The sequence below is a fragment of the Paecilomyces variotii genome (assembly GCF_004022145.1).
Source record: "Paecilomyces variotii strain CBS 101075 chromosome Unknown C8Q69scaffold_1, whole genome shotgun sequence".
NCBI lineage: Eukaryota > Fungi > Ascomycota > Eurotiomycetes > Eurotiales > Thermoascaceae > Paecilomyces > Paecilomyces variotii.
In genome coordinates this window covers 3,197,046-3,219,861 of record NW_021167140.1, presented here as the reverse complement: position 1 = coordinate 3,219,861, position 22,816 = coordinate 3,197,046, and the positions used below count along the sequence as shown (strand labels likewise).

Sequence of the window (22,816 nt, the reverse complement as noted above, 5' to 3'; positions counted from 1 at the left end):
TGGTCGATTGTGATGACTACCTAGTACCTATCATTCTGGGGATAATCATCTAGAGGCTTCGGTGTTTCTCCGACAGGACAGTGTCACGCGATGGGCACAGACTAAATTCAATCTTAACACGCATGAGCCGTCTATCGATCACTAGATCAGGGGATCGCCACAAGGTTCCCCGCCACGCAAACCTAAGAGCAGTATGGACCGTCTGGGGCCCCGCATGATCTATGTAAACTTCACAGACCTGGCGATTGACACGGAATACCGTCCTCCGTTCGCTGCGGGGAACAGTAGCTATTGTGAAGTATAAGTAGTTCAGGAAGTATAGTTATCATGATAGGCCATCGGATCTTGTCTCAAGGCAGCTTTAGGGATTGACAAGATGGCGGACACAACACACGGCGCGGACAAAGGTGGTTTCCACCAGATGTGCCAGAATCCATATCTATTGGGAGTCGCATCTGTGAGCTTATCGGTGCTTATTCTCCTATTACATGGAATTGACAAAGTAGACAGTTTTCAACACTGGGTGGGCTCTTATTTGGATATGACCAAGGGGTACTATAACCCTTGAGACGTACTACAATGAACCAATCAACAGAACTCAGCTAACAACTGACCTTTTCTTTCATTAGGTAATAAGCGGTGTATTGACTATGGAATCATTCGGAGCCCGCTTCCCTCACATTTATACCGATAGTGGTTTTAAAGGCTGGTTCGTCTCAACGCTATTACTAGGTCAGTTACTCGCCAGCCATATACCAGTTGTATGTATATTTGAGCAAGCCCCGCCTGACTTGAATTAGCTGCATGGTTTGGGTCTCTAATGAACGGTCCTCTGGCGGATCGCATTGGTCGAAAATTGTCTATCAATATTGCCGTTATCATTTTCGTCATTGGGTCTGCGATCCAATGCGGTGCAGTTAATATCCCAATGCTGTTCGTTGGTATGTCGCGATTGAGATAGAGTTATTGGAGGACAATATATGCTAATAAAAATCACTGCAGGAAGGGCCATTGCTGGAGTTGCTGTTGGACAATTGACGATGGTTGTACCTCTATACATCAGTGAGGTAATATTTCTGTCCAAATATAGTTCGCGACTTGTACTGTACATTACTCATGGTATGATAGGTCGCTGTAGCTGGAATACGTGGTGGACTAGTGGTACTGCAACAAGGTAAGATACCACAGCATTTACATCTAAAGCAGGGTTCTAACCTTTCAATAGTATCTGTTACTATTGGAATTCTCATTAGCTACTGGATCGACTATGGCACAAATTATATAGGAGGTTCTCGTTGTGTCCCGAATATTCCATACAGCGGTGGAACAGAGTCGTCGCGCACGTTCGACCCGTTTCATGATGTACCACCGGGTGGTTGTAATGGCCAATCTGATGCATCATGGAGACTTCCCTTAGCCCTTCAGATTATACCAGCTTTGACCCTAGGGATCGGAATGATATTCTTCCCGGAAACGCCGAGATGGCTCTTGATGAAAGATCGAGATGAAAGTTGTCTAACGGCCCTTTCCAAGTTGCGCGGTGAGAAGAAAGATAGTCCGGTATTGATAAATGAGTATCTTGATATTAAAGCTTCCATAATACTGGAAGAGACTTTTGCAAGGGAACATTTCCCAGGTCTCTCTGGCTTGCGGTTGCACGTCGCTCAGGTAAGCCTTTCGTGTATTCTACGTTCGAGCATTGCTGATAGGATCTAGTATGCTTCGTTCTTCACAACGTGGGGACGCTTTAAACGTCTGGCGATTGGATCGTGCGTTATGTTTTTCCAGCAGTTTATGGGCTGCAATGGTAAGACATAATGACTAGAACTAACATGCAAAGGCTAACAAGTTGAGCAGCCATGATCTACTATGCTCCGACTATCTTTAAGCAACTTGGATTGGACGGAAACACGGTACGCCCAGCAGTAGGGATTAAGTTCGATATGTCACTAACCCAATATATCACTGACAGACATCTCTCCTGGCAACCGGTGTCTATGGGATCGTTAACTGCTTGAGCACGTTCCCAGCATTTTTCCTCATCGACAAAACTGGCCGACGAGTCCTACTTATGTTCGGCGCCGCAGGCACTTGTATCTCGCTAGTTATCGTTGGTGCCATAATCGGTGCGTATGGATCAGCTCTATCTAGTCATAAGTCGGCAGGCTGGGCAGGTATTGCATTTATCTACATCTACGACATCAACTTCTCCTACTCATTCGGTGAGTCACTATACACATAATTTCCCCTTGATATTTTTCTGACACCAGCGTAGCACCCATTGGCTGGGTTCTCCCATCTGAGATATTTAACCTATCTATACGGTCCAAAGCCATCTCTATAACTACCTCCGCAACGTGGATGTGTAACTTGTAAGTTTTGAACTTGCATAGTGGGGGCGTAATTGAAACACCTACTACTGCGAACGTGACCTGATACCTCGTGTTAGCATCATCGGTCTGGTCACGCCAGATATGCTCGCTAGCATTTCCTGGGGTACCTATATCTTCTTCGCGGCCTTCTGTCTTCTTGCATTCCTGTTCACTTATTTCTGCATACCCGAAACGCGCGGAAAGGTAGGACCATGCACTCTTACTTTCCTGATTTACTTACCTCCAATCCCCATTTTCTTAGCATATACTAATCGTGCATGCAAACAACAGACTCTCGAAGACATGGATCTTATTTTCGGTGATACGGCCGCCCACGAAGAGAAGCAGCGTATAGTCCAGATCGAGAGCTCGTTGCGGGGAACTGGAACAGTTGACGACGACGTTCTGAAGGAGCCAGAAACGCAAGAAGTCGCTGTTTAAAGAGGAATACCCAGAAGAATATAGTTGTGAGATTTATCGAGGACCTCTTTTAGTACAGGTTCATTGTCCATTGATATAACGCCCAGACTCTGCAACAATAAGTTACCATATTCCAAACTTGAAAGTGTCTTCTCTCAGAGACACTACCCCTACTGCACTCTAGTGAACCAAATCAACTCCTCTATGTCACTCTCAAGGTCCACACCCAACTTAGAAGCCTTATCGCCCTCAAGCTTGAACTCCGCTATAAGGGGATCATATCCGCCTTCCAAGAAATCGCTCATATGCGCAATGTACTTGGTCTGATCACAAATATGCTCCAATGTGAGTGTGAATCCCATAGACCGGTCTGTAGCATCGATGAAGAGTTTGTCATCCTTAACCTGAACAGTGAAGACACGATTACCCCTTGTTCCGATACTCGCCTGTGTAAGCACTAAGCGGCGTCTTCTGAGGCTGTGGTTCCTGAATACCAGGGGAAAGCTTCAGGTGCAGCTTTTCTTCATCACTGTTCTTACCCCCCGAATTTTCCGCAGAAACGATCTTATTCCAATCTGGTCGTTCAGCCCGCGGGACTCTGAGTACCTCGTCGATCAATTCCCTCATCACAATGGCAGCGACTATCCCCCCATCACTGGAATTCCCAAAGATAGCACTACCGAATTTGAATTCAGGGAGGAAGAAATGTACAGTACCGAAGCCAGGGTCAGCACCGTCATGACTAACCACCATATGCCCTCAATAATAGAATATTTCCCATCCAGCAGTATATACCGATGGTGAAGTAAACAGATTTAGGTTCTCAGCCTCCGGATTCTGAAATATCCGTGACTTGACGAGACCTTTGTAGATTCCTTCCGTTATGGGGCCTTCATGGTTCATCATTGCCTTGACCCATCGGATGTAGTCGTTCACACTCGTAATAATGAACCCTACACCTTGCGCCTCTGGGCTGCCAGGGGTCTGGAGTTCTTTATATTCTCTCGAATCTGCATCCCATATGTAACCGGCCGTAATACAGTCGCCAAGGCCTTTTACGCGAGCAGCCTCTGGTTGGAGACTTGTCGAGTTCATCTCTAATGGCCCAAAGAAGTGTTTTCGCACGAAATCAGCAAAAGATATACCAGCCTTCTTTTCTATTAGGTACGTTGCCACTATATACATCATATTACTATAGATGAATTTTGTTCGAATGGTAGCGGAAACTGGCAAGTTGCGCAGATTCCTAGTGACTGATCACGCGTCGTCTGGTTCTGCTGCTCGCGAGCTCATATAGGAGAAGTCATGACTTGTGTCCGTTAGCAATCACTATCAACGAGAGAAAGCAACGTGTATACGGACGGAGGTATGCCTGATCTATGACTGAGTATATCCTCAACGGTAATACTTTCAGTGTATCCCGCCTCTGAGGTCACGAAGTCGCCGGGTAATAAGTTCGACATGGTCGCGTCGTACTGTACTTCAGGATAATGTTTGTTATCATCGATTAGTAGGCCGACAGAAGCAGCTGTTAAGGATTTCGATGCGGATGCGATATTGAATAGCGTATCTGCTGTACATGGTACAGGGGGTTCGAATGATAACTTCCCGTAGCCTGTTGAGGCTATCGTTTCGTTCTGGACTATAGCGATAGAAACCCCAGGCACATGGTGCTCCTCCATGAGTTCCTCCACATGGGAAGAGAATTCTGGGGAGTGAAAGAGGTCCATGGCTGTCTATCTCCAGTATGTGGTGTCGATCAGGAAACAGAAATCACCCTGTAAAAAGGGCTATGCTCAACTTCTACTAGTAACGCGTAGAAACTCAAGATACCTCGTCTACTTGTTTATCTCTCTCCCCAGCCAAATAATAAGGAAAGAAAAGGAGGTTCTTCCTTTCCCTGTTAGGCAGCGTAGAAGATCTTCGGCTTGGAGAGAAATATTACGCCGTAGTCACTATGAGTCATACCATCATCCTTGATCCCGGTCAGCATGAAATTTCCCTGAAAAAAGCTGTACGCTTGAGGCCTCCAGAGCCTATCATGAATAGCATTGTGTTATGGATTTTGTTCCAAGGGACTTTGTTTGAATTTCAATTGGGGGAGGGTCGTATTACTTAGGCGTCCCACGAGCGTACGCAGATAACAACATCTTAGCATCCATTTCGTTCATCAAGTTAATTGTAGATCGAGAACATCAAAGGCATAGCAAGAGCTTAATGGTAGGAATTATAAATCCAGGATATCAGATCTAGATCCAGATAAAGCTGGGCAGTCGATGTTGTTTACATCGGCAAGAACCGGCGGAATACTCAACTGCCAATTTGTTGATTTCGCCCTTCAAAATAATCTCCGCTCCAGCACGGAAAGCCAGCGCCATTGCCGGTCGGCCGAGAAGCTTGGCAGCGACGACGCGCGAATCCAGGGACAGCAGTTCAGTATCTACACCAAGAACAAACAAGCACTCATCAGATAACCAGGCTGATCAAGATAGCTGAGATCGGTTCTCTTGCCTTTCTTCGGAGCAAATGCGACATCAGCACGTGTAAAGAGGCAATCACTCCGAACCTCCGCTCCCGGTCGGCATAAACCCATACATAGCGCCCTGTGTATTCCGCAGGTTGGAGTCAGATGGCTGGCTACCTGAGGACGACGGTATCGCCTCAGACTGGATTGTATTCCCTCAGGCACTTGGGGTCTCAGCGATCCCCGAGTGACCTGGCGCTTACTGCCCATAGAGTTGCCGGATCGGGACGTTCCTTCGCAGGTCAAGTCCGCAGCATACATTGCACACTGACCGGACAAGTGGTCGAAGGTCAAAAAATGCCGTACCGGCAGGCGATGCTATCTCTCTATAACAGGTATGCAGGGTCACTGTCCGCAGCGACAGTCTCGGGACCAGGGAGGCAGCAGAGACCCTATGCTACATCCAACTCTCCATCGACGGTAATTCCACAATCATCGGGGCCTGACGGTGCGGGGATGTCAGAACCAGAACTCAGGAGCAGGAAGAGAAGACGGCAATCTCGCTCATTTTCGTCCACATCATCTAGCAGCTCTGCACTGAACGATTCTCCCGACGGCGGACATGGAGAGAAACAGCAGCCGCAGCTCAACTTCGCCGAACTGTCCAAAATAGTTCCACAGCAGAGCCCTGACGGCGCCTCCTCGCTGTGGTATATTGTGGCAACCGCTGCTATTCTTGGTTTTCATCGTGAGCCCGCTGTTGGCGAGCTTTGGCATTATATTAGCAGCCTAGGGGGGGAGCAGTCGCAACAACTTGCAGTCGCAAGAAGGATCAGAGAAGCATGCCTGAAAGCGAGTGTACTTGTTGGCTTCCCTAGGGTATGTATGACAGAAGACTCTGATCCCCCTCTCTTTGATATTGTTGAATAAGATATCCTCTGCGAGACACTAGATAAATAAAGTGGGTATTATGTACTAAGAATGTCTTGAAGGGAATCAACGGTCTGCTTTCTCTACAATCTTCGTTACAGAAGAACTCCGCGGACCTGGTTCAAATACTCAACTCCGACACGTCTCTGCGAGCACCGATCCCACCGGAAGAGAAATATCGACGGGGAAAAGACTTCTTCTCCCAAATCTACACCCAGCATACGGACCGCGTGCTCGAATCGATGGGACGCAGTTCCGGAGGGGATCTGAGCTACTACGCCGTCGCGAGCATCTATGGTGAACTGATGGCCGAGACTAGCATCATGAATGGCAAGGAGACGGGCATTCTGGAATTCGTTTGCTGTCTGGTCGATGACGTAGCACCGCAGGCCAAGGGGTGAGTTCGACGTCTCTTCGAGATCATTCTCAAAAACCATCTAGATTACTGACATCTCCATGTAGCCACTTCTTCGGCTGCCGCAACCTTGGTGCATCCAAGACTGAGATCCAGGGCACCATCTCGTTGGTTCGAGAGATGGCCAGACAATTGGACCTGAGTCATGTTCCTGGAAGTGGTGACCAATTTAGATTTCTGGGTAAGGCAGAGACCTGGTAGGCTCTGAAACTGGAGTATGCGTTTCACGCACGGTCTTGGGTGGAGTTCCGAGAGACAGTCGATAGTCTTGTTTACTTTGCATGGTGCATGGCTCATGACAGTATCATTCATAGACGGTAAATATATATCTCATTAATAATGCATCCACCATAAATTAGAGACAACGAACAAATATAGTAGATAGGCCTGGCTTGTATTGGTATGAAAGCATGAACGACTCACTCAACCAGTATATTTCAAACTAGCATCTGGCACAATGGAGGCCTCAAAAAGTGCTCTAGCCAAAGCCCCTCCAGTTTCTACCACAAGTCCTTCTGACCTGTTTTGTCGATTTTCCTATCATCTCTTTCCAAAACTCAGCCGTACCCGATGGAACCAGATCTTCCACCTCGAGTAGAATGAGCGTATCAAACACCCAGTCCTGACATCGTCTCTTCCCATCTACGGGCGGGTGCTTTCTCGGCTTTCATCAGCTCCATTGCTTTCTGGCGCTGTTGCGGAGTAAGGCCAGCTATATTGCTGGAAGATAGCCTAGTAATCAGCTTCTTTTAAAGATAGATGCAGAAATGTCAATATTCTCTTGGCTACTGTGGCTCTATATGGGCCTAATTCTGTGAAACATAGGACATTCCATAACCATTGATGGCAAATTAGAGTATGCTATGAACTGCAAGATCAACAGATGCGGGGTGTTACTGATAAGATAAGTGAGGGGCTTATGTCATCCACTTGTATCGCACACGGACCAACCAGAATGCATGCCAATCACGCAATCGTAATGACAGGCGGAATTGGGGATCAAAAGTAAAAGAGAAAAAAAAAGAGGCAAAAGAGTCCAAATTAGCGGGAATAAAGTCATAAAAAATATTACTATAGATACGAATAATATCCTCCGCTGTGGTTTATTTCCCTGATTCTTTATATTCCGACGAGAATTCGTTTTTATCTGCAATTGCAGAATTGCCACAGCTTCCACTCCGCAACCGGATATTACCATCGTGTCTGCTGATTGGCTGTTCGTTTTCATCTCCGCGGAAATTATCGACAAAAAGGTTTATAACAGTCATTCAACTTATTCCGAGGAGATATATCAAGTCAGGAAGATATTGATATATACTCTCTATCGTTTATCTCTGTGGATCTATCGGGGAATTTTATATATACACACTATTTTCCAGCTACTTTAACAGTCCTGGGAAGAGAGAACGGCCTGGCGGCGATACTAACCAGCAATGAAGCCTTCCGGGCCTGGTGATGTCTCACCAGCTCCATTACTCACCGCGATAGATGCGACCTCGCAGGTTCATCTGGTGATCGGTTCAGGCTCTCTCGCGGCGGCGCGTTGTACACGATGCTTGGAAGCAGGCGCGAAACCCATCATTATCGCACCGGAGACCGCGGACATGCATTTCAGTCTTACGCAACGGATCGAAGAGGGCGCAGTGGAATGGCTGCGACGGGACTTTCAAGATTCTGATCTTACGACTCTGGGACGTGCTGAAGTAGAGAGCGTTGTGGATGCGGTCTTCGTCACATTGGGGGGCAGCGATCCTTTGAGTAAGTTGAAGATACCAGCACGCAACGAGAGAATATCCACTAACATGGTTGTCTCTCTCAAGGCTCGCACATATCTACAATGTGTCGTCGACTCAGAATCCCAGTTAATGTATCTGACGCTCCTGAACTCTGCACATTTACCCTACTCTCAACGCACTCTGACGGACCCTTGCACATTGGAATCACAACGTCTGGGCGAGGTTGCAAAATGGCATCGCGGTTGCGGAGAGAGATCGCATCGTTCCTCCCGCCAGATCTGGGTCCTGCAATTGATCGGTTAGGTTCCATCCGACGACGGATCTGGGAGGAAGATCGGGCAGCTGGATTAGTTGACGGGGCATTCGAGGTGGAAGAGGAAGACACCAAGGCGCAGAAACATACATTTAACGCGTTGGTAACAGCGGAGGATATCTCTGCAGCGAAAAACCGGCGGATGCGCTGGTTCTCCCAAATCTGCGAATACTGGCCCCTGCGGAAACTCGCTGCTATCGACGACTCAGATGTGGACGCGATCCTCACGGCCTATTCATCCGAAAGCTCCAATTCAACATCCGAGAACACTGCTCCCAGCAACGGTGTTGTTGTCCGAAATAAGGGCGCGATCATCCTCGCTGGATCGGGCCCGGGCCACCCAGAACTTCTTACGAGAGCAACATACCACGCGATCCAAAACGCAGATATCATCCTGGCAGACAAGCTGGTCCCAGCGCCCGTGCTGGAACTCATCCCTCGCCGAACGGAAGTTCACATCGCACGGAAGTTCCCTGGAAACGCCGACCAGGCCCAAGAAGAATTCCTCCAAATGGGCCTGGAAGCTCTGCGTAAAGGTCGACAGGTGCTGAGACTGAAACAGGGAGATCCTTATCTCTACGGCCGGGGTGCAGAGGAGTATCACTTTTTCAGAAACGAAGGATACACACCTATCGTACTTCCTGGGATTACGAGTGCTCTCAGTGCGCCGTTATTCGCTGGGATACCACCCACGCACCGCAGTGTGGCGGATCAGGTCCTCATCTGTACCGGCACAGGCAGGAAGGGCGCTGCTCCGGAACCACCAACGTATGTCCCGACACAGACAGTAGTCTTTCTCATGGCTCTGCATCGGTTGTCAGCTTTGATTGAGTCCCTGACCACCTCCCCCACGGAGACAGACGGACAGTCAAAGGCCAGAACGCGAGCGCTCTGGCCCAAAGACACGCCGTGCGCCGTCATCGAGCGAGCTTCGTGCAGCGATCAAAGAGTCATCCGTTCTACCCTGGAGCATGTATGTCTCGCCGTGGAAGAGGAAGGCTCACGACCCCCTGGCCTCTTGGTTGTTGGAGCCAGCTGCCACGTCCTTCACAATTCAAGTGGTCAAAAATGGGTCGTAGAGGAGGGATTTCGAGGCTTAGATGGTCTGCATCAGGGAGGCGATCTGCCCCTCGTCGATGCATCTGGACTTTCGAATGGGACTGCATCGTAGAATCGTGAACGCTCAGCTATTTTTCCTTTCCCTTTCGTCTCCGCTTTTACTATGGAGTTACGATGCATTGCATGGTTGGAAGCGCATGAGATTTGTAAATATTCTTTTTTTTTTTCCTTTTCTTTTATATAAATCTGAGATACCATAGACGGATAGATAGATGTTATATACGAATGAGTTTGACTGAAATGATATTCAGGGGTGACAAGGAACGACAGTTGTTGACACTGAAAAAAATAGAATACTCATTGTATTTGGATCTGAGCTTTCAATCTGCTCTCGTATCGAGTTCCCCTATCCGTCATTCAGTGCAACCTGTTCAGGCAAGGAGCATAGCACCGACTCTCATAATTAGAATGAGATCCAAGCTCCGTAAACTTAGTTGGACAACACTTGGGAGAGTGTCTTGATTGCCTTGATTTTATCAGTGGACAAATGAGGATAATATACTCAGTATCGTCAGTAATGTACATATAGTGATCACATGAATCCATCGCTCCTCCGGGGGTATATCAGAAAGAGGAGATCTAATACTTGTATATATCCGCATCACTACCGAATGCAACATCGTTAGTAACGAGTCACTATAAATCCATGGTATATTAGTAACTCACAAATGTCCAAATCGATCTCTCCCGTCCGCTCTGTCGTTGACCCAAACACTGACACTCATGGCTAAAACAGGGAAGATACCGTAGCCCTGGCCGTCAATGACAACAGTCTCCTTATTCCACTCGAGAAGGTCTGTCCATCGCTCTCCAGCATGCTGCTTACCGACGAACATACGCTTTGTCGAGGCGGCGCCGTTGCTAAGAACGCATGCAAGACCAGAAGAGTGTCTCAAGTTGCCATATCGAACGAAGCCTGGTAGCAGTTAGCTCTGCTCATCTCATATGAACCTCCAAGGCATAGTTTTTTCCCGGGCGGGGAATAATACAGACCTATGCAGTTTCGACGGTCAAAATAATCACGTTGTTCGCCATATGCATATAGCTTCCGTGCCAGAGCTAGGTGAGGAAGTTTCCCTCCGCAGGATGGCGGTGAGGAAGTCTTAGCTCCGCCTTGGATTCCGTACAGATCGCCGTAGAAAATGCACGGCTGACCTTCTCTGCGAAGTAAGATGAGGGCGTAGGCAAGAGGTTTGAAATATGCTGTAATGGGGGCTTCTAGGCTTTGGCCGGGTTGCTGAAGAGGTGTCAACAAATCGATCTTCCAGAAGTGGCGCAGTTAGAAGTTGCACTTACAGTATCATGATTTGCTACGAATGTCTGCAGAACATGTCAGTACTAAATGGAATCATTAGCGTCACAAGGCTGCACATACCACTGCGTGCTGAGGTTCGTATTTCACAATAGTCTCATCGAAGATGCGTCTCAGATCAGCACCTTCGGTCTGCGAGAACCTCGAAAAGCGATAAACAAGTGGCGCATCGAACAAAGACACCTGTCGATCCATCCTTTGAAGGTAGTCGAGTAGTTCACCCGGTGATCCTTTCCAGTACTCGGCAATGAAGGACCAATTGGATCCGACAGTGCGTTTCATGTGCTCGACGAAATCCTTCTGGAATCGACAGGAATAATGTTTAGCAGCATCCAGCCTCATTCCGCAGAGTGGTAGCTGTTGTCCAATCCACTCTCCCCAGCGCATGACATCTTGTCTGACATCTTGGTTCGAGTAATCTAGATTGGCAAACATGAGGTAATCGTAATTGCCATTTTCCTTGCTAACATCTTGGGACCAGTTTTTGCCGGGGCCAGCAATTTTATATATGGCGTTTTTATTATCAATCGCATTGTAGTCAATGCCACTGAAATGGTACCAGTGATACTTCATAGAGCTGTATTTCTCTCCACGGCCCGGAAAGTCGTATCCTACCCATCCTTCGATCCGTTCTGGCTTGGAGATTTCTATATTACGTTCTGGAAAGGACTTGTGAGTTGCTTGTAAAGCAAAAGGGCCCAACCAAATAATGGGGTCAATGACATTCGACATACCTTGTGGGTCTACTTTTACGGCCTCAAATTTTTCTGTGTAGTCAGCAGCAGCCTTGTGATTCAAGACTGCATCCCAATAGATCCCAATGCCAAGTTTCTGGGCGGTTAAGCTCAGAGCAAGAAGCTCTTCCTTCGTACCCCATTTGGTCGCTCGGGAGCCCTTTTGATCGAATTCTCCCAAGTCATACAGATCGTAGATGTCGTAGCCGTTGGTGGATGGGCTCATTCCTTTGCATCCGGGAGGCAGCCAGATGGTGTCAACTCCGATATCTTTGAGGTCGGGCAAAACCTTGTCCAATCGCCGCCAATGTTTCTGATCAGCAGGAACATGCCATTCAAAGGCCTGCATCATCAGAACATTGTCCGGAGTGTCCCATGTCGGTAACAGGTCCAGACGCTCCGCCTCATCTGTATAATATGAAGATTAGAATCGCTCTCTCTCTCTCTGGCAAGCTACTGTACGTGCGGGAAAAATAGGAGACACTGCACTCACGTTCGATTTCCTCCCATTTGGACCTTTTCCTGCTTGCTCCGCAGCGAAACAGCGCCCTCATCTTGCGATCATCCGACCCAAAATACCAGCCCAGGGTGAAGGACAAAAGGGCCGTGAATAAAACGAGCGAGAGCATCCGCGGAAATATATGTACAGTGCTACACTATGTTTCGGTCTATTTTAAGAAAAAGAAAGAAAAAAAGGGCGCGATGCCCGGGCCCCATCCATCTAGTGTAAGCAATCAGAATTCGCAGAAAGGAGAAACGAGAGTGATGCGAGGAGCAATCGGCTTGGCGTCGAAAATAATAATAAATTGATAAGATCCGATGGAACTCCTTCTCTGCAAGGCGGACAGAGCGCAAGAATGACAGCCCTGCGAGGGATGATAAGCGTTCAGGAACCGAAGATGAACCAACGGATCGCCAACCGGAAGCTGCGGGAAAGACACTAACACTTTCTAGCTTCAAAATCAGCCCCAGTTCCTTTGGCGCAGAGCTCGTCCCTGGCTGCGATGGTCGTGTGGCTGTAAGGAGGATTCTGGGGATCGGCCGAGGATACAGCAGGTGAGACTGTCTGCCAGCATAGGAATATGGAGGCACATACGCAGCTTCCTTCTATGTCCTGTCCCTGACTCTCGAGACTGCCAATATCCCTATCGCGTAATACTGGACTCTCAGATGCTAGTAATGCTACTGTAGCAATCATCCTTATCGTAGGACGCCAAGTCGTCGCTCTGCAGATCTCTAAGTCGCCCATCCCCGCATTCTGGACGAGCAGTCTCTCTCTCTGAGTATTGACAACCTGAAATTTAGAAGAACAGAGACTTGGAAGAGCATTCGACGCGGTGTTATCAACCGCAGTCATAGCCATGTGCTCACTGCGACAAGCTGCTTTCTTCCTGCTATTTGCTATAGAACCAGCTTGGGGAGCATCCAGTGGCCCTGCAAGCAAGGCGGAGATAGACGTGCTGCGCTATGTGAACCCTTTGATCGGAAGTGACAATGGTGGCAACGTCTTCGCAGGCGCAAGCCTGCCTTATGGCATGGCGAAACCTGTAGCCGATGTCAATGGTCAGAATACAGGAGGCTTCTCGACCGATAAAAGCAACATAACTGGGTTTTCCCATATGCATGATTCAGGCACGGGTGGTAATCCATCGTTGGGAAATTTCCCTTTATTCCCGCAGTATTGTCCTGAAGACGAGATCGACAATTGCAAGTTTCCCAAGGCCGATCGCGCCCTGCCTTATATCGCAAATTCCGTTGTTGCCCGACCTGGTTATTTCGCCTTGAGTTTACAGAATGGCATCCAGGCTGAAATGACGGCCACGGAACATGCAGCGCTGTATAGATTTCACTTTCCGGCGGAGACAACCAGCAATGGTTCCGTGCTGAGTCCTTTGATGCTGCTCGATTTGACCGATGAGTGGGACAGTCGGCAGAATGCTTCAATTGGTATTGATCATACGACAGGTAGGATCACGGGAAATGGAACTTTTCTTCCCAGTTTCGGTGCCGGCTCATACGTCTCATACTTCTGTGTCGATTTTGCTGGCGCGGCTGTCCATGACAGTGGAATTTGGGTCAACAACAGAGCAGGAACCGAGCCAAAGAAGCTATATGTTACGCGCGGCTTTAACAATTTCTATATCCAGGCGGGTGGCTTCGTCAGGTTCCAACGACCTAGTGACGGCGTAGTGAATGCAAGAGTGGGAGTGAGCTTCATCAGCACCGACAAAGCTTGTCAAAATGCGCAACGGGAGATCCCTAATCCTGTAGGAGACTTCGACTCCCTGCGGGAACGTGCTGAAGCAGCATGGAGAGAAAAGCTCAGTCCAATCTCAGTAGAGGCGGGAGGAGCGAGCGACGCTCTTTTAACAAGTTTCTGGAGTGGCATTTATAGAACGATGCTTTCACCCCAGGATTACACCGGGGAGAATCCTCTCTGGGAGAGCGGGGAGCCTTATTTCGATTCATTCTACTGGTGACTATACCCTCTCTTCTAGACAATCTACTCCGGCCAGTACAACTGACTGACTCGCCTTGCTTTGCAGTATCTGGGACTCTTTCCGGGCCCAGCATCCACTCTTGACCATTATAGATCCCAGCGCGCAATCCAGCATGATACGTAGTCTTCTCGACACCTATGTCCACGAGGGATGGCTCCCAGATTGCCGGATGAGTCTCTGTAAAGGATGGACGCAGGGTGGCTCCAATGCGGATGTACTCCTCGCAGATGCCTATATCAAGAACCTTACCGGGATCGATTGGAATCTTGCCTACAAAGCGATGGTCAACGACGCTGAAAACGAGCCACTGGAGTGGTCCTACGAGGGGCGAGGAGGTCTTATGAGCTGGAAACGACTAAAGTATATCCCGTACCTTGATTTCGACTACCTAGGATTCGGAACCAATTCGAGGAGCATTTCTCGAACCTTGGAATATTCCTATAATGACTTCAGCCTGTCAACAGTAGGCAGGGGTATAGGGAAAGAATATACGAAGTATCTTTCGAGAGCATCTAATTGGAAGAACCTCTTCAAAGCAGATCAGGAGTCATTCATCAACGGTACAGATACTGGATTCGCCGGCTTCTTCCAACCGAAGTTCCTCAATGGCACATGGGGATATCAAGATCCTATTGCCTGCAGTCCCCTTACAGACTTCTGCTCCTTGACCTCTAATCCCTCAGAGACGTTCGAATCAAGCATCTGGGAGTACCAGTTGTTAGTGGGCCCTTTCCGATATGTTTTAGTCTCATTTGTTTATTTGACCACTAACCTCAAGATTGTAGTTACGTTCCTCACGACATGGCAAGCTTAATCAAACTACTCGGAGGCCCCGATGAGTTTGTCTCGCGTCTCGACTTCTTCCACACCTCAGGTCTCGCCGACATTGGTAACGAGCCAGTCTTCCTCACCGTCTTCCAATATCATTACGCAGGCCGACCAGCACTCTCTGCGCGTCGCTCCCACAGTTACATACCCGCATCATTCAACGCCTCGAATGATGGCCTTCCAGGAAACGACGACTCGGGAGCCATGGGAGCCTTCACCGTTTTCTCAATGGCAGGTCTTTTCCCTAACCCAGGACAAAATGTATACTTAATCACCCCGCCATTCTTTGAATCCGTGAGCTTTACACATCCCGAGACTAATCAAACTGCTACGATCCGGAATGTCAATTTCGATAAGACATACCAGAGTATCTATATACAGAACGCTACCCTCAATGGCCGACCGTATTCGAAGAATTGGATCGGGCATGAATTCTTCACGGAAGGAATGACGTTGGAGTTGACTCTTGGAAATGAAGAGAGTAGCTGGGGTACAAGGCCGGAAGATCTGCCGCCGAGTCTGTCGACTGTTGGAACGCAACTTCTAGAAGATTTTTCGTTCTAGATGATCTAGTTACGGCCGACGGGGTGGGTGTATGGAACGGTCTACCATGTGTATATAGCAGAGAATGCTTGGCAAATACTAAGTCGCGAAGTTTCATTTACTCTATATCAACTATCTTGCATAATCGAGGCACTAGTAGACAGAAACGAAACAGCCAATTGGCAAGAATATTTTTCTTCGATAATATATACACCATGCACCCGCTCATCCAGAGCAAATCTCTATGTACAAATATTAAATAAAACGCTAAGAGGCCATCCAGCCACAACAATGGGGGGGAAAATTCGTGTCATAAAAAAAAGAACACAAATCATCAGCTGTTGTGTAGAATCTATTAAGCTCCCTGTTCATGACTCATTTTTTTCCAGTAACGCTTTCAACGCCAAATTTCTCACTTTTGTCTATGGTGTCGCCATCATTGTGGGGACCCTGGGGGCTCTGATCCTTTCCATCACCAGAGGTTTCCGATCGTGCTTGTTCCATCTCTTTCTTTTCCTCTTCTTCTTCCTTCTCAACCTCCTCTTCCCAACTATCCGCAACTTCAACTTTGTTACGCAGGTTCTTGCTGGCGCCCACACCAGACCGTAGAACCAAGCGTCCACTGTTTCCGCTCCGCTCAGTGGAGTCACCCGAAAGAGCGGCATAGAATGAACCGGAGAAAGATGGAACACCGCCTGTCTTCATCACTGCCGGAGCATTTGTAGAATCTGAACCGTTTTTCCTTCGCGATGCGACTTGGGCCCAGCCACCGTCCGCACCGCTGGCTTTCGAGCCGGCGTTGCCTTCACGGAGCGCCTTTGCTTCCGCTAGAGCTGCTCGTTGAGCCTCGCGCTCCTTCATCCTTTCCCTCTCTCGGAACTTCACACAGTCACCAACGCTCATTCCACCGATTCCCATGGACGAACCGTTGCCGAACCCGAAAATTGGCGGGGTCCAGGATGTAGGTTTCAAGACGAAGACGTGTCGGTGTGGCTCCGGATCGAAGCTCTCCGTGGCGAAGCCCCAATCGGCAGCGAGTGAGTGGGCAAATGCTCGAAGAGGTGCCTTTGCAGGTTGGAAACGCACAGAACGCTGTGTAGTGCTGACGGCAAGGGAATGAAGGGTTGATTCGTAGCTCTGCAACGTTGACAAAGTTGAAGACGAAGAAAGCTGGATGTACATGTCAAGTGTTTCTGCAGAGTATGGCAGATTACTCGAAGTAATATGCGGAGAAGGACCGTTGGCGGAAGTTGTGGATGGGTCGATATCGATCTTCAATGCCGACGCCAAGGAGCGGTTACGCTCCAAACGCGCGCATTCATCATCACATTTCAACGGAGTCAACGCAGGGGCTTGCTGCTGTTGCTGCACTTGACCCTTTGAAATAGATGCTTTGACGGCGCCGCAGCGTTTCTCCTGTCGCAAACGTCCACAAGCACATGTTACAGTGACCTTGGTGGAACACGGTGTCTTCTCCGGACAAGGATAAGGCGCATGGCAAGGTTCTACACAAGCATGACCGCAGAGCGACTTGTTCTTTCCACAGGGCTGGCGACACGGCTCCGTAGCATCTTCGCAATCGCCTGGACGGTGACAACCTTTCTGACATGTATGGGAGCCACATTTCAATGGTTTTCCACAAATCAAGCCACACCGTGCATCTATCAGCCAGCATGGCTGGTTTTTGAGGTCTTTTTTCCCACAGAGGCATTTCTTTTCCGTCAGATAAGGGCACTTGGGGCAACTCTCATCATCAGTATGGCAGTTATGGGGTGTCTGTGGATGATGGCAAGCTTTGGGTCGCTCGCAATCGAACCGGCAGGGCGGTGGCTTGGTACCACAGGGTAAGGGAGGATAAAGGACGGATCGACCACAGTTGCATGTGATTTCATCGAAGATTGCCTCCCGGCAGGTATTGCAACTCCCTTTGTGACACAACTCTGGGCACGTATGCTTTTCGCATTTAAGCAATCGACCGCAGACCCTGGTACAGATATGCTCCGCTTCGATATCATCATCAGGACGAGTGGTTGAGTTCAACGACCGCAGCTTTCGCCGAGTCGCCTGCCTTTCAAGAGCTTTGCGCTCCCCTGGGCAGCAATGTTCCGCACACGTATGACGACCACAGTTCATAGTAGCCTTGCATATACGGAAACACTGAGGCGGCTCTTCCGAGCCTTGGTGACAGACACTGTCAAATGAACTGCGGCCACAGCGACATTGAATCTTGACCATGCGCAGGCAGGGCCGACATGCGCCGGTGTGGCAAATCATAGGACATGGATGGCCACACGGTAGCAGCTTTCCGCAAGCCTCCTGACAGTTCGGGATGGGATCCTCGCAGGACGTTCTCGGAGAAAATCCAGGGATCTGAGCTAACGGCGTCTTGCCGCAAGGACATTTAGTGATAACATCTGCAGATCTCGGGCAATGGGCGGCCGTAGCCTCCTGGGGATGACAATCCTTCTGGCAGAAATGCACCCCGCAGTCAAACGGGCGATTGCACGTTTCTCCACAGCGGAAGGATCCAATCCATTCCTCCGTATGGGACATATCATCCGATAGTTGTGCACTTGGAATCTCCTCCTCTTTGGAGCTGCATAGCATCTCCGTCTCTACTTTTCCACAGTAGCACTTTGTCTGCACCTTTACCTCACAATCGCCACAAAGTCCTTCGTGGCAGGGCCGTGGGCAGGTATGCTCTCCGCACGGTAGCAGGTCCTCGCAGATCTGACCGCAGCTCCATCCATTGACATAGTCAGTCTCGACGCAGCGTTTCGTAGATGAATTCTTCCCGCAGAAACAGTCCAGAGTCGGGCCCATGGCAGTACATGGAGGACAGGGACCTGCGTGACAGATCGAATCGCACGGATGTGGGCATCCTGGCCTGGGACGGGAGCAGGTCTGTCCACATGAATGTGGAGGCAGACCGGGCAGCGAACGAGGGTCGACCTCCTTCTCACACCAACAAGAATATGTCGTTGGCAGAGTGTCCTGGGGGAGATTGCAGCCGGGGCAACGCCATTGGCGCGGGGTGTTAGTCTCGTCTTCTCCATCCTGTTGTCGCTGCTGGTCATTGCGGAAAGCAGAACCTTCATTTTTTGACCATTTCTTAATACAACTCAGGTGGAATACCGTCCAGCAGAGTCTGCAGGACCAAACACGAGATTTGCTGCCCAGCTCGTTTGTGCAGATTGGGCACTCGTAGAGATTGTGGGAGATGTCTTCATGGATTCGAGTGGTGATATCCTCCGCAGTCGATTTGGTTGTCACCTTTGGTGGTCTCGATCGAGATGGCGTCGGTTTTGATTTCCCCTTCGAGGTCGAGTCGGAACCACCTGGAGGCGCTACCGTCTGCCCAGGAACAAATTCTGGCGCATCCGCCCTCAGTCCTGCATCCTGCTCTGTATGGTTCTGATGGCCACCCTCGCCCACAGATCCCTCTTCGTCAGTAGCCCCGTGTCTCGTCAGTTGTCCTCCAAACTTCCTCCCACCGACCACGGCAGAACCTCTATTTCTAGGTGTCCTCCGATCTCCGCCTCCAGTATCTGTCCGTCTCTGCGTTGGGGGCTGTTCTGTCTGCTCTGCCCGGCCACCGTTGCCACCATTACCTCCTCTTCTCCCTCTTGGTCTCCGTCTTCTGGACGTCTCGGCTGACCATTGTGTTTCCCTTGACGCAGCGGTGTCGGTGTGCTGTGCTGGTATTTGCGAGACAGGGTTTGTCTGTGACGCTGATTCTGGACGCGATGTGTTTTCGTTCACCGCACGACCTCCGCGACCTCTGCCTCCGCGCCTGGGCGCTCTTGGTGCCCTCGGACGGCCATGGTCTGCAACTCGTGCCACTTCAGTTGTCATGATGTGATACTCGTTTGACCGACGATCCAATAACCCCTCCACTTCTGCGGCCCTTCGAGGGCTTGCTGTTCGGCGGTCCACGAACTGTTGTATCCCACTCCTCTTCAGGCGGGGTCGGCCGTGTTGAGAGGACTAACTGGATTATCCGTTCGAGAGGGATAACGCACAGTGACGGCCTCAACGGCAATATAGATTGACCCAGTGCTTGATATTGACGTTCTGGGATTACCAGCGTGCCGTGCAGCTGTCTTGAAAGGAATGGAAGGAGGAAGAGCAGAGCTGAGCTTGAGGTGCTCTCAGGCACTTTTGAGATGTCCAGGCAGGTGGCGGCAGCTTAACGCCTATGTCCGCGAATGACGGCCTGTCATTGGTGGGATCTCGGAGAACGGCCCGTCTGTTTTGCCGGCGGTGGCGCCGATGTTTTCGGGCAGAAAAAGTTAAAGCGATGGATGATCCGATACGTTAAAACTAACCAGTTAACTACCATTATTATTATTTAGTCATCTTCTATCTTTGAGTCATTATTACAATTGATTACAATTATGTTCTACTATTTATACACAAAGTATGAGTCACTTGTCTCAGAAAGGATGCGGATACGGATATCCGCCGTCGATTTGGACTTAGGTTGCATCTATGAAGGAATAGCCATGGCACTAGATGGACATGCCTAAGTAGTGCTTTGTGCAGTATCCTATTCACATCGATATTCGAATACGCGGCGATAACACGACTTGTGCTGCCTAATTCGCTCGTTCAAGGGATACACTAGGTACTGCAGTAGACCTCAGCGGATTAGTTTTGACTCCTTGTGTTTGGCGCCTCAGTCTTCGCCACAATATAGCTGAAGCCAGAGATTCCATCTATACGTGAAGGGTAATATCAGATAACTCCGGAAGAAAAGCAGATACCATCCATATGCCAGAATATACTCGGGGTATAACGCCATATACCTCCAAAAAACGAAATATATATATATATATATATATTAGCAAAATTACTTATCATCTTAACCCACGTACCAGAGACAAAACATGCCATGACAAGATCTAAAACAGCCATGCAAACATAATGGAATAGCGACTTCTTCAACAGCCGCTGTGCGTTTATGCCAAGGACATCATGACATGTCTGGGGTATCCGTGTTCGAATTGAAGGTTGTCCGACGCCAAATGCGCCTTACTGAGTTGTTCACACCTGGTACATAATGCCATATTATCCATATCATCACCGTGCCAAACGTTAAAGGAATCGTAATAGCCCAGTATAGCCAAAAGTTGTTCGAAACAGTCCATATCGTTTGGCTATTTGAACTATCTAAATTGAAGAAGTTTGAACCGAAAAGACCCTGATACTATGAGCAGAGATTTCATATAAGCAGTGGCATACTAAAACTTACAGAAACAAATGTCCCTGGGAGATAAATGAAGCTCGCAAGTGCAATCGTTTTCATGATTGCATTATCACCTTGGGCGCTTTTTCCCATGTCCCGCGAGACCAGATTGAATGCCTAGCCTGAAGTCAGTTACAGGGATAGGGAACAAAATAGGCTTTTTCTTTTTCTTTTACTTACCAGATTGATCTCGTTTTGCATACGTTCAGCTAAAGATCGTGACCTAGTCTTCAGACAATGGATTTCCTTCGTGAAGAAGAGGAGATCTTGCTGGTTTTGGATCCAGCGCATGCGATCTCTCTGGGATACATCTGTTTTTTCCCTCCAGGTGATCCAGGTGGCTTGTTCATGCACAATGCGCTGTGCTGTGTGTTCTGCCACTTGCAGAATTTCGTTTACGTGAGAAATATGCCTTGCAATATCATGTAGGTCCGGGAAATCAAGCACAATCGGAGGTTTCCTGTTCCGTCCCTGCGAATTTCAGGTTTAGCACCACTAGTAGTCGAAACAGTAAGTGACACGGACCTTTTCTACGTCCCGTACAAGATGTCGTACGGACCAGATAGCCTTATCATACAATTCCTTGGCCTGTTCCATGAAAAGAGCGTGCCATATATAAGGGTTGCCCTCAAAAGTGGAGTCTATCGATTCGCGTAGTTGAGATTCTCGGTCTGCTGGAAGATCAAGGAAGAAGACCGTCTGGCGGCCTGTTGCTGGCTCAAACTGGACAAGAACTGCAACTTGGGACCAATCATAACAGACTTCCGATAATGTACCAGCTTTCTGGACTTCTTTGATTTTGAAACAGCTCCAGGAAACTGCAGTCCATAAGAACGAGCCGTAGCTATTGCAAAGAATAGGGTCACTAACTGTGTTTTGTCACATCACCTTCTTCATCCACTTCGTATTTGCAGTTAAAAGATCCATTCAGATCGTCGAGTATGACTGGCCAGAATCCTTTGCAAAAGAAAGAACTACCTTCCAACTCTTTGCAGGTTTTGATTTCTTTCGAGGACCCGAATCTAGAATTATTGTCAGTCAACTTGATCGCAGCTCCCCACGAGGCGGGAAACTCACACCACGGCGCTGGAGTATGATTGTACAACCTGTTGCTATCTGTTAATAGCTTGCAGAGCATCCGCTTAGGCACAGACTTACCCGGATCGCATTACATAGAGTGGAAGTGTGTTCTTCCCAGTTATCATTCCCTGAGACGTGATTAGGATGGTGGATAGATAAGTGAATGGGACTTTTAGATTATATCACTACCGTGTCGTCGATATTTCATAGTACGGTCGCTGCATTGACATTGGGAGTTCCATATTGAGGACTCGACTTGGGTCTTCGATAGTACGCCATTCAAGTCGCCCGACATGTTTACCGGGCATGTTAGAGCATAGAAAACGTTGAATCGCCTTCCCCGGAGGTATGGAAATGCGAAGATCCTGGGCTTCCAACTTATGCGCTTTCAGGACATCTTCGAGAGAAACGGTGTGCTGGCACTAAATACTAGCTAGTTAGCCTCGTGTCTAACCGCCTTCGATATGCAACTATTGCTGCACTGCCCCGTGAGTACAGCTCAAGCTTTGGAGACCATAGCTTACGGTATAAATGGCCAGCGCCGCTATTTTCTCCAGCCTTGGCCTAAAGACAACCACCTCTCGACAACATGGATATTTGACTTAGCGCCAAACATTGGGCGCAGTCGCTCTCAGTTGGCGTGAGGCGGCCTATCAACGCTGCATGGACTTTCGGGCGTAGCCACGGCTGAGCAGGGCGGCTATTTCTCGAAGTTCAACCAATAATAGACAGGAGTTGCGTATCTCCAGGTTCATTTGCTTGCTCTCAAGCCCTTGTTGCATGCACGAATGCCGTATAGCA

General features: G+C 48.8%; 8 protein-coding genes across 8 annotated transcripts; 4 read left to right on the top strand and 4 right to left on the bottom strand.

Annotated features, from left to right (window-relative positions):
• Positions 1-335: 335 nt before the first annotated feature.
• C8Q69DRAFT_41395 (general substrate transporter) lies at positions 336-2,888 on the top strand. Its single transcript, XM_028628327.1, has 13 exons — positions 336-457; positions 511-552; positions 630-732; positions 801-941; positions 1,003-1,067; positions 1,129-1,174; positions 1,226-1,668; positions 1,717-1,807; positions 1,858-1,913; positions 1,973-2,222; positions 2,276-2,372; positions 2,450-2,576; positions 2,664-2,888. Exons 1-13 carry the CDS (start codon positions 377-379, stop codon positions 2,811-2,813), a joined length of 1,692 nt encoding a protein of 563 aa, XP_028489555.1. The 5' UTR covers positions 336-376; the 3' UTR covers positions 2,814-2,888.
• A 74-nt stretch (positions 2,889-2,962) lies between these two features.
• On the bottom strand, positions 2,963-4,522 carry C8Q69DRAFT_484596 (beta-lactamase family protein; the record flags this gene model as incomplete). Its single annotated transcript, XM_028631774.1, has 5 exons — positions 2,963-3,162; positions 3,251-3,534; positions 3,604-3,984; positions 4,054-4,101; positions 4,155-4,522. The coding sequence occupies 5 exons, from the start codon at positions 4,520-4,522 to the stop codon at positions 2,963-2,965; spliced, it is 1,281 nt and encodes a 426-aa protein (XP_028489554.1).
• Positions 4,523-5,613: 1,091 nt separating this feature from the next.
• Positions 5,614-6,802, top strand: C8Q69DRAFT_503415 (hypothetical protein; the record flags this gene model as incomplete). The annotated part of the gene is made up of 3 exons (XM_028632489.1): positions 5,614-6,135; positions 6,249-6,583; positions 6,649-6,802. 3 exons carry the CDS (start codon positions 5,614-5,616, stop codon positions 6,800-6,802), a joined length of 1,011 nt encoding a protein of 336 aa, XP_028489553.1.
• Positions 6,803-7,653: 851 nt separating this feature from the next.
• On the top strand, positions 7,654-9,934 carry C8Q69DRAFT_489874 (putative siroheme synthase). The gene is made up of 2 exons (XM_028632116.1): positions 7,654-8,359; positions 8,422-9,934. Exons 1-2 carry the CDS (start codon positions 8,035-8,037, stop codon positions 9,819-9,821), a joined length of 1,725 nt encoding a protein of 574 aa, XP_028489552.1. The 5' UTR covers positions 7,654-8,034; the 3' UTR covers positions 9,822-9,934.
• Positions 9,935-10,431: 497 nt separating this feature from the next.
• C8Q69DRAFT_484594 (alpha-amylase) lies at positions 10,432-12,369 on the bottom strand (the record flags this gene model as incomplete). The annotated part of the gene is made up of 6 exons (XM_028631773.1): positions 10,432-10,685; positions 10,763-11,006; positions 11,066-11,089; positions 11,145-11,740; positions 11,816-12,223; positions 12,309-12,369. 6 exons carry the CDS (start codon positions 12,367-12,369, stop codon positions 10,432-10,434), a joined length of 1,587 nt encoding a protein of 528 aa, XP_028489551.1.
• A 649-nt stretch (positions 12,370-13,018) lies between these two features.
• Positions 13,019-15,796, top strand: C8Q69DRAFT_489872 (glycosyl hydrolase). The gene is made up of 3 exons (XM_028632115.1): positions 13,019-14,291; positions 14,362-15,033; positions 15,102-15,796. The coding sequence occupies exons 1-3, from the start codon at positions 13,177-13,179 to the stop codon at positions 15,706-15,708; spliced, it is 2,394 nt and encodes a 797-aa protein (XP_028489550.1). The 5' UTR covers positions 13,019-13,176; the 3' UTR covers positions 15,709-15,796.
• A 266-nt stretch (positions 15,797-16,062) lies between these two features.
• On the bottom strand, positions 16,063-19,542 carry C8Q69DRAFT_396852 (hypothetical protein; the record flags this gene model as incomplete). The annotated part of the gene is made up of 2 exons (XM_028627759.1): positions 16,063-19,235; positions 19,284-19,542. 2 exons carry the CDS (start codon positions 19,540-19,542, stop codon positions 16,063-16,065), a joined length of 3,432 nt encoding a protein of 1,143 aa, XP_028489549.1.
• Positions 19,543-20,662: 1,120 nt separating this feature from the next.
• C8Q69DRAFT_440963 (hypothetical protein) lies at positions 20,663-22,310 on the bottom strand (the record flags this gene model as incomplete). Its single annotated transcript, XM_028628703.1, has 8 exons — positions 20,663-20,896; positions 20,942-21,052; positions 21,116-21,406; positions 21,461-21,753; positions 21,806-21,957; positions 22,013-22,041; positions 22,094-22,143; positions 22,205-22,310. The coding sequence occupies 8 exons, from the start codon at positions 22,308-22,310 to the stop codon at positions 20,663-20,665; spliced, it is 1,266 nt and encodes a 421-aa protein (XP_028489548.1).
• Between the last annotated feature and the right edge of the window lie 506 nt (positions 22,311-22,816).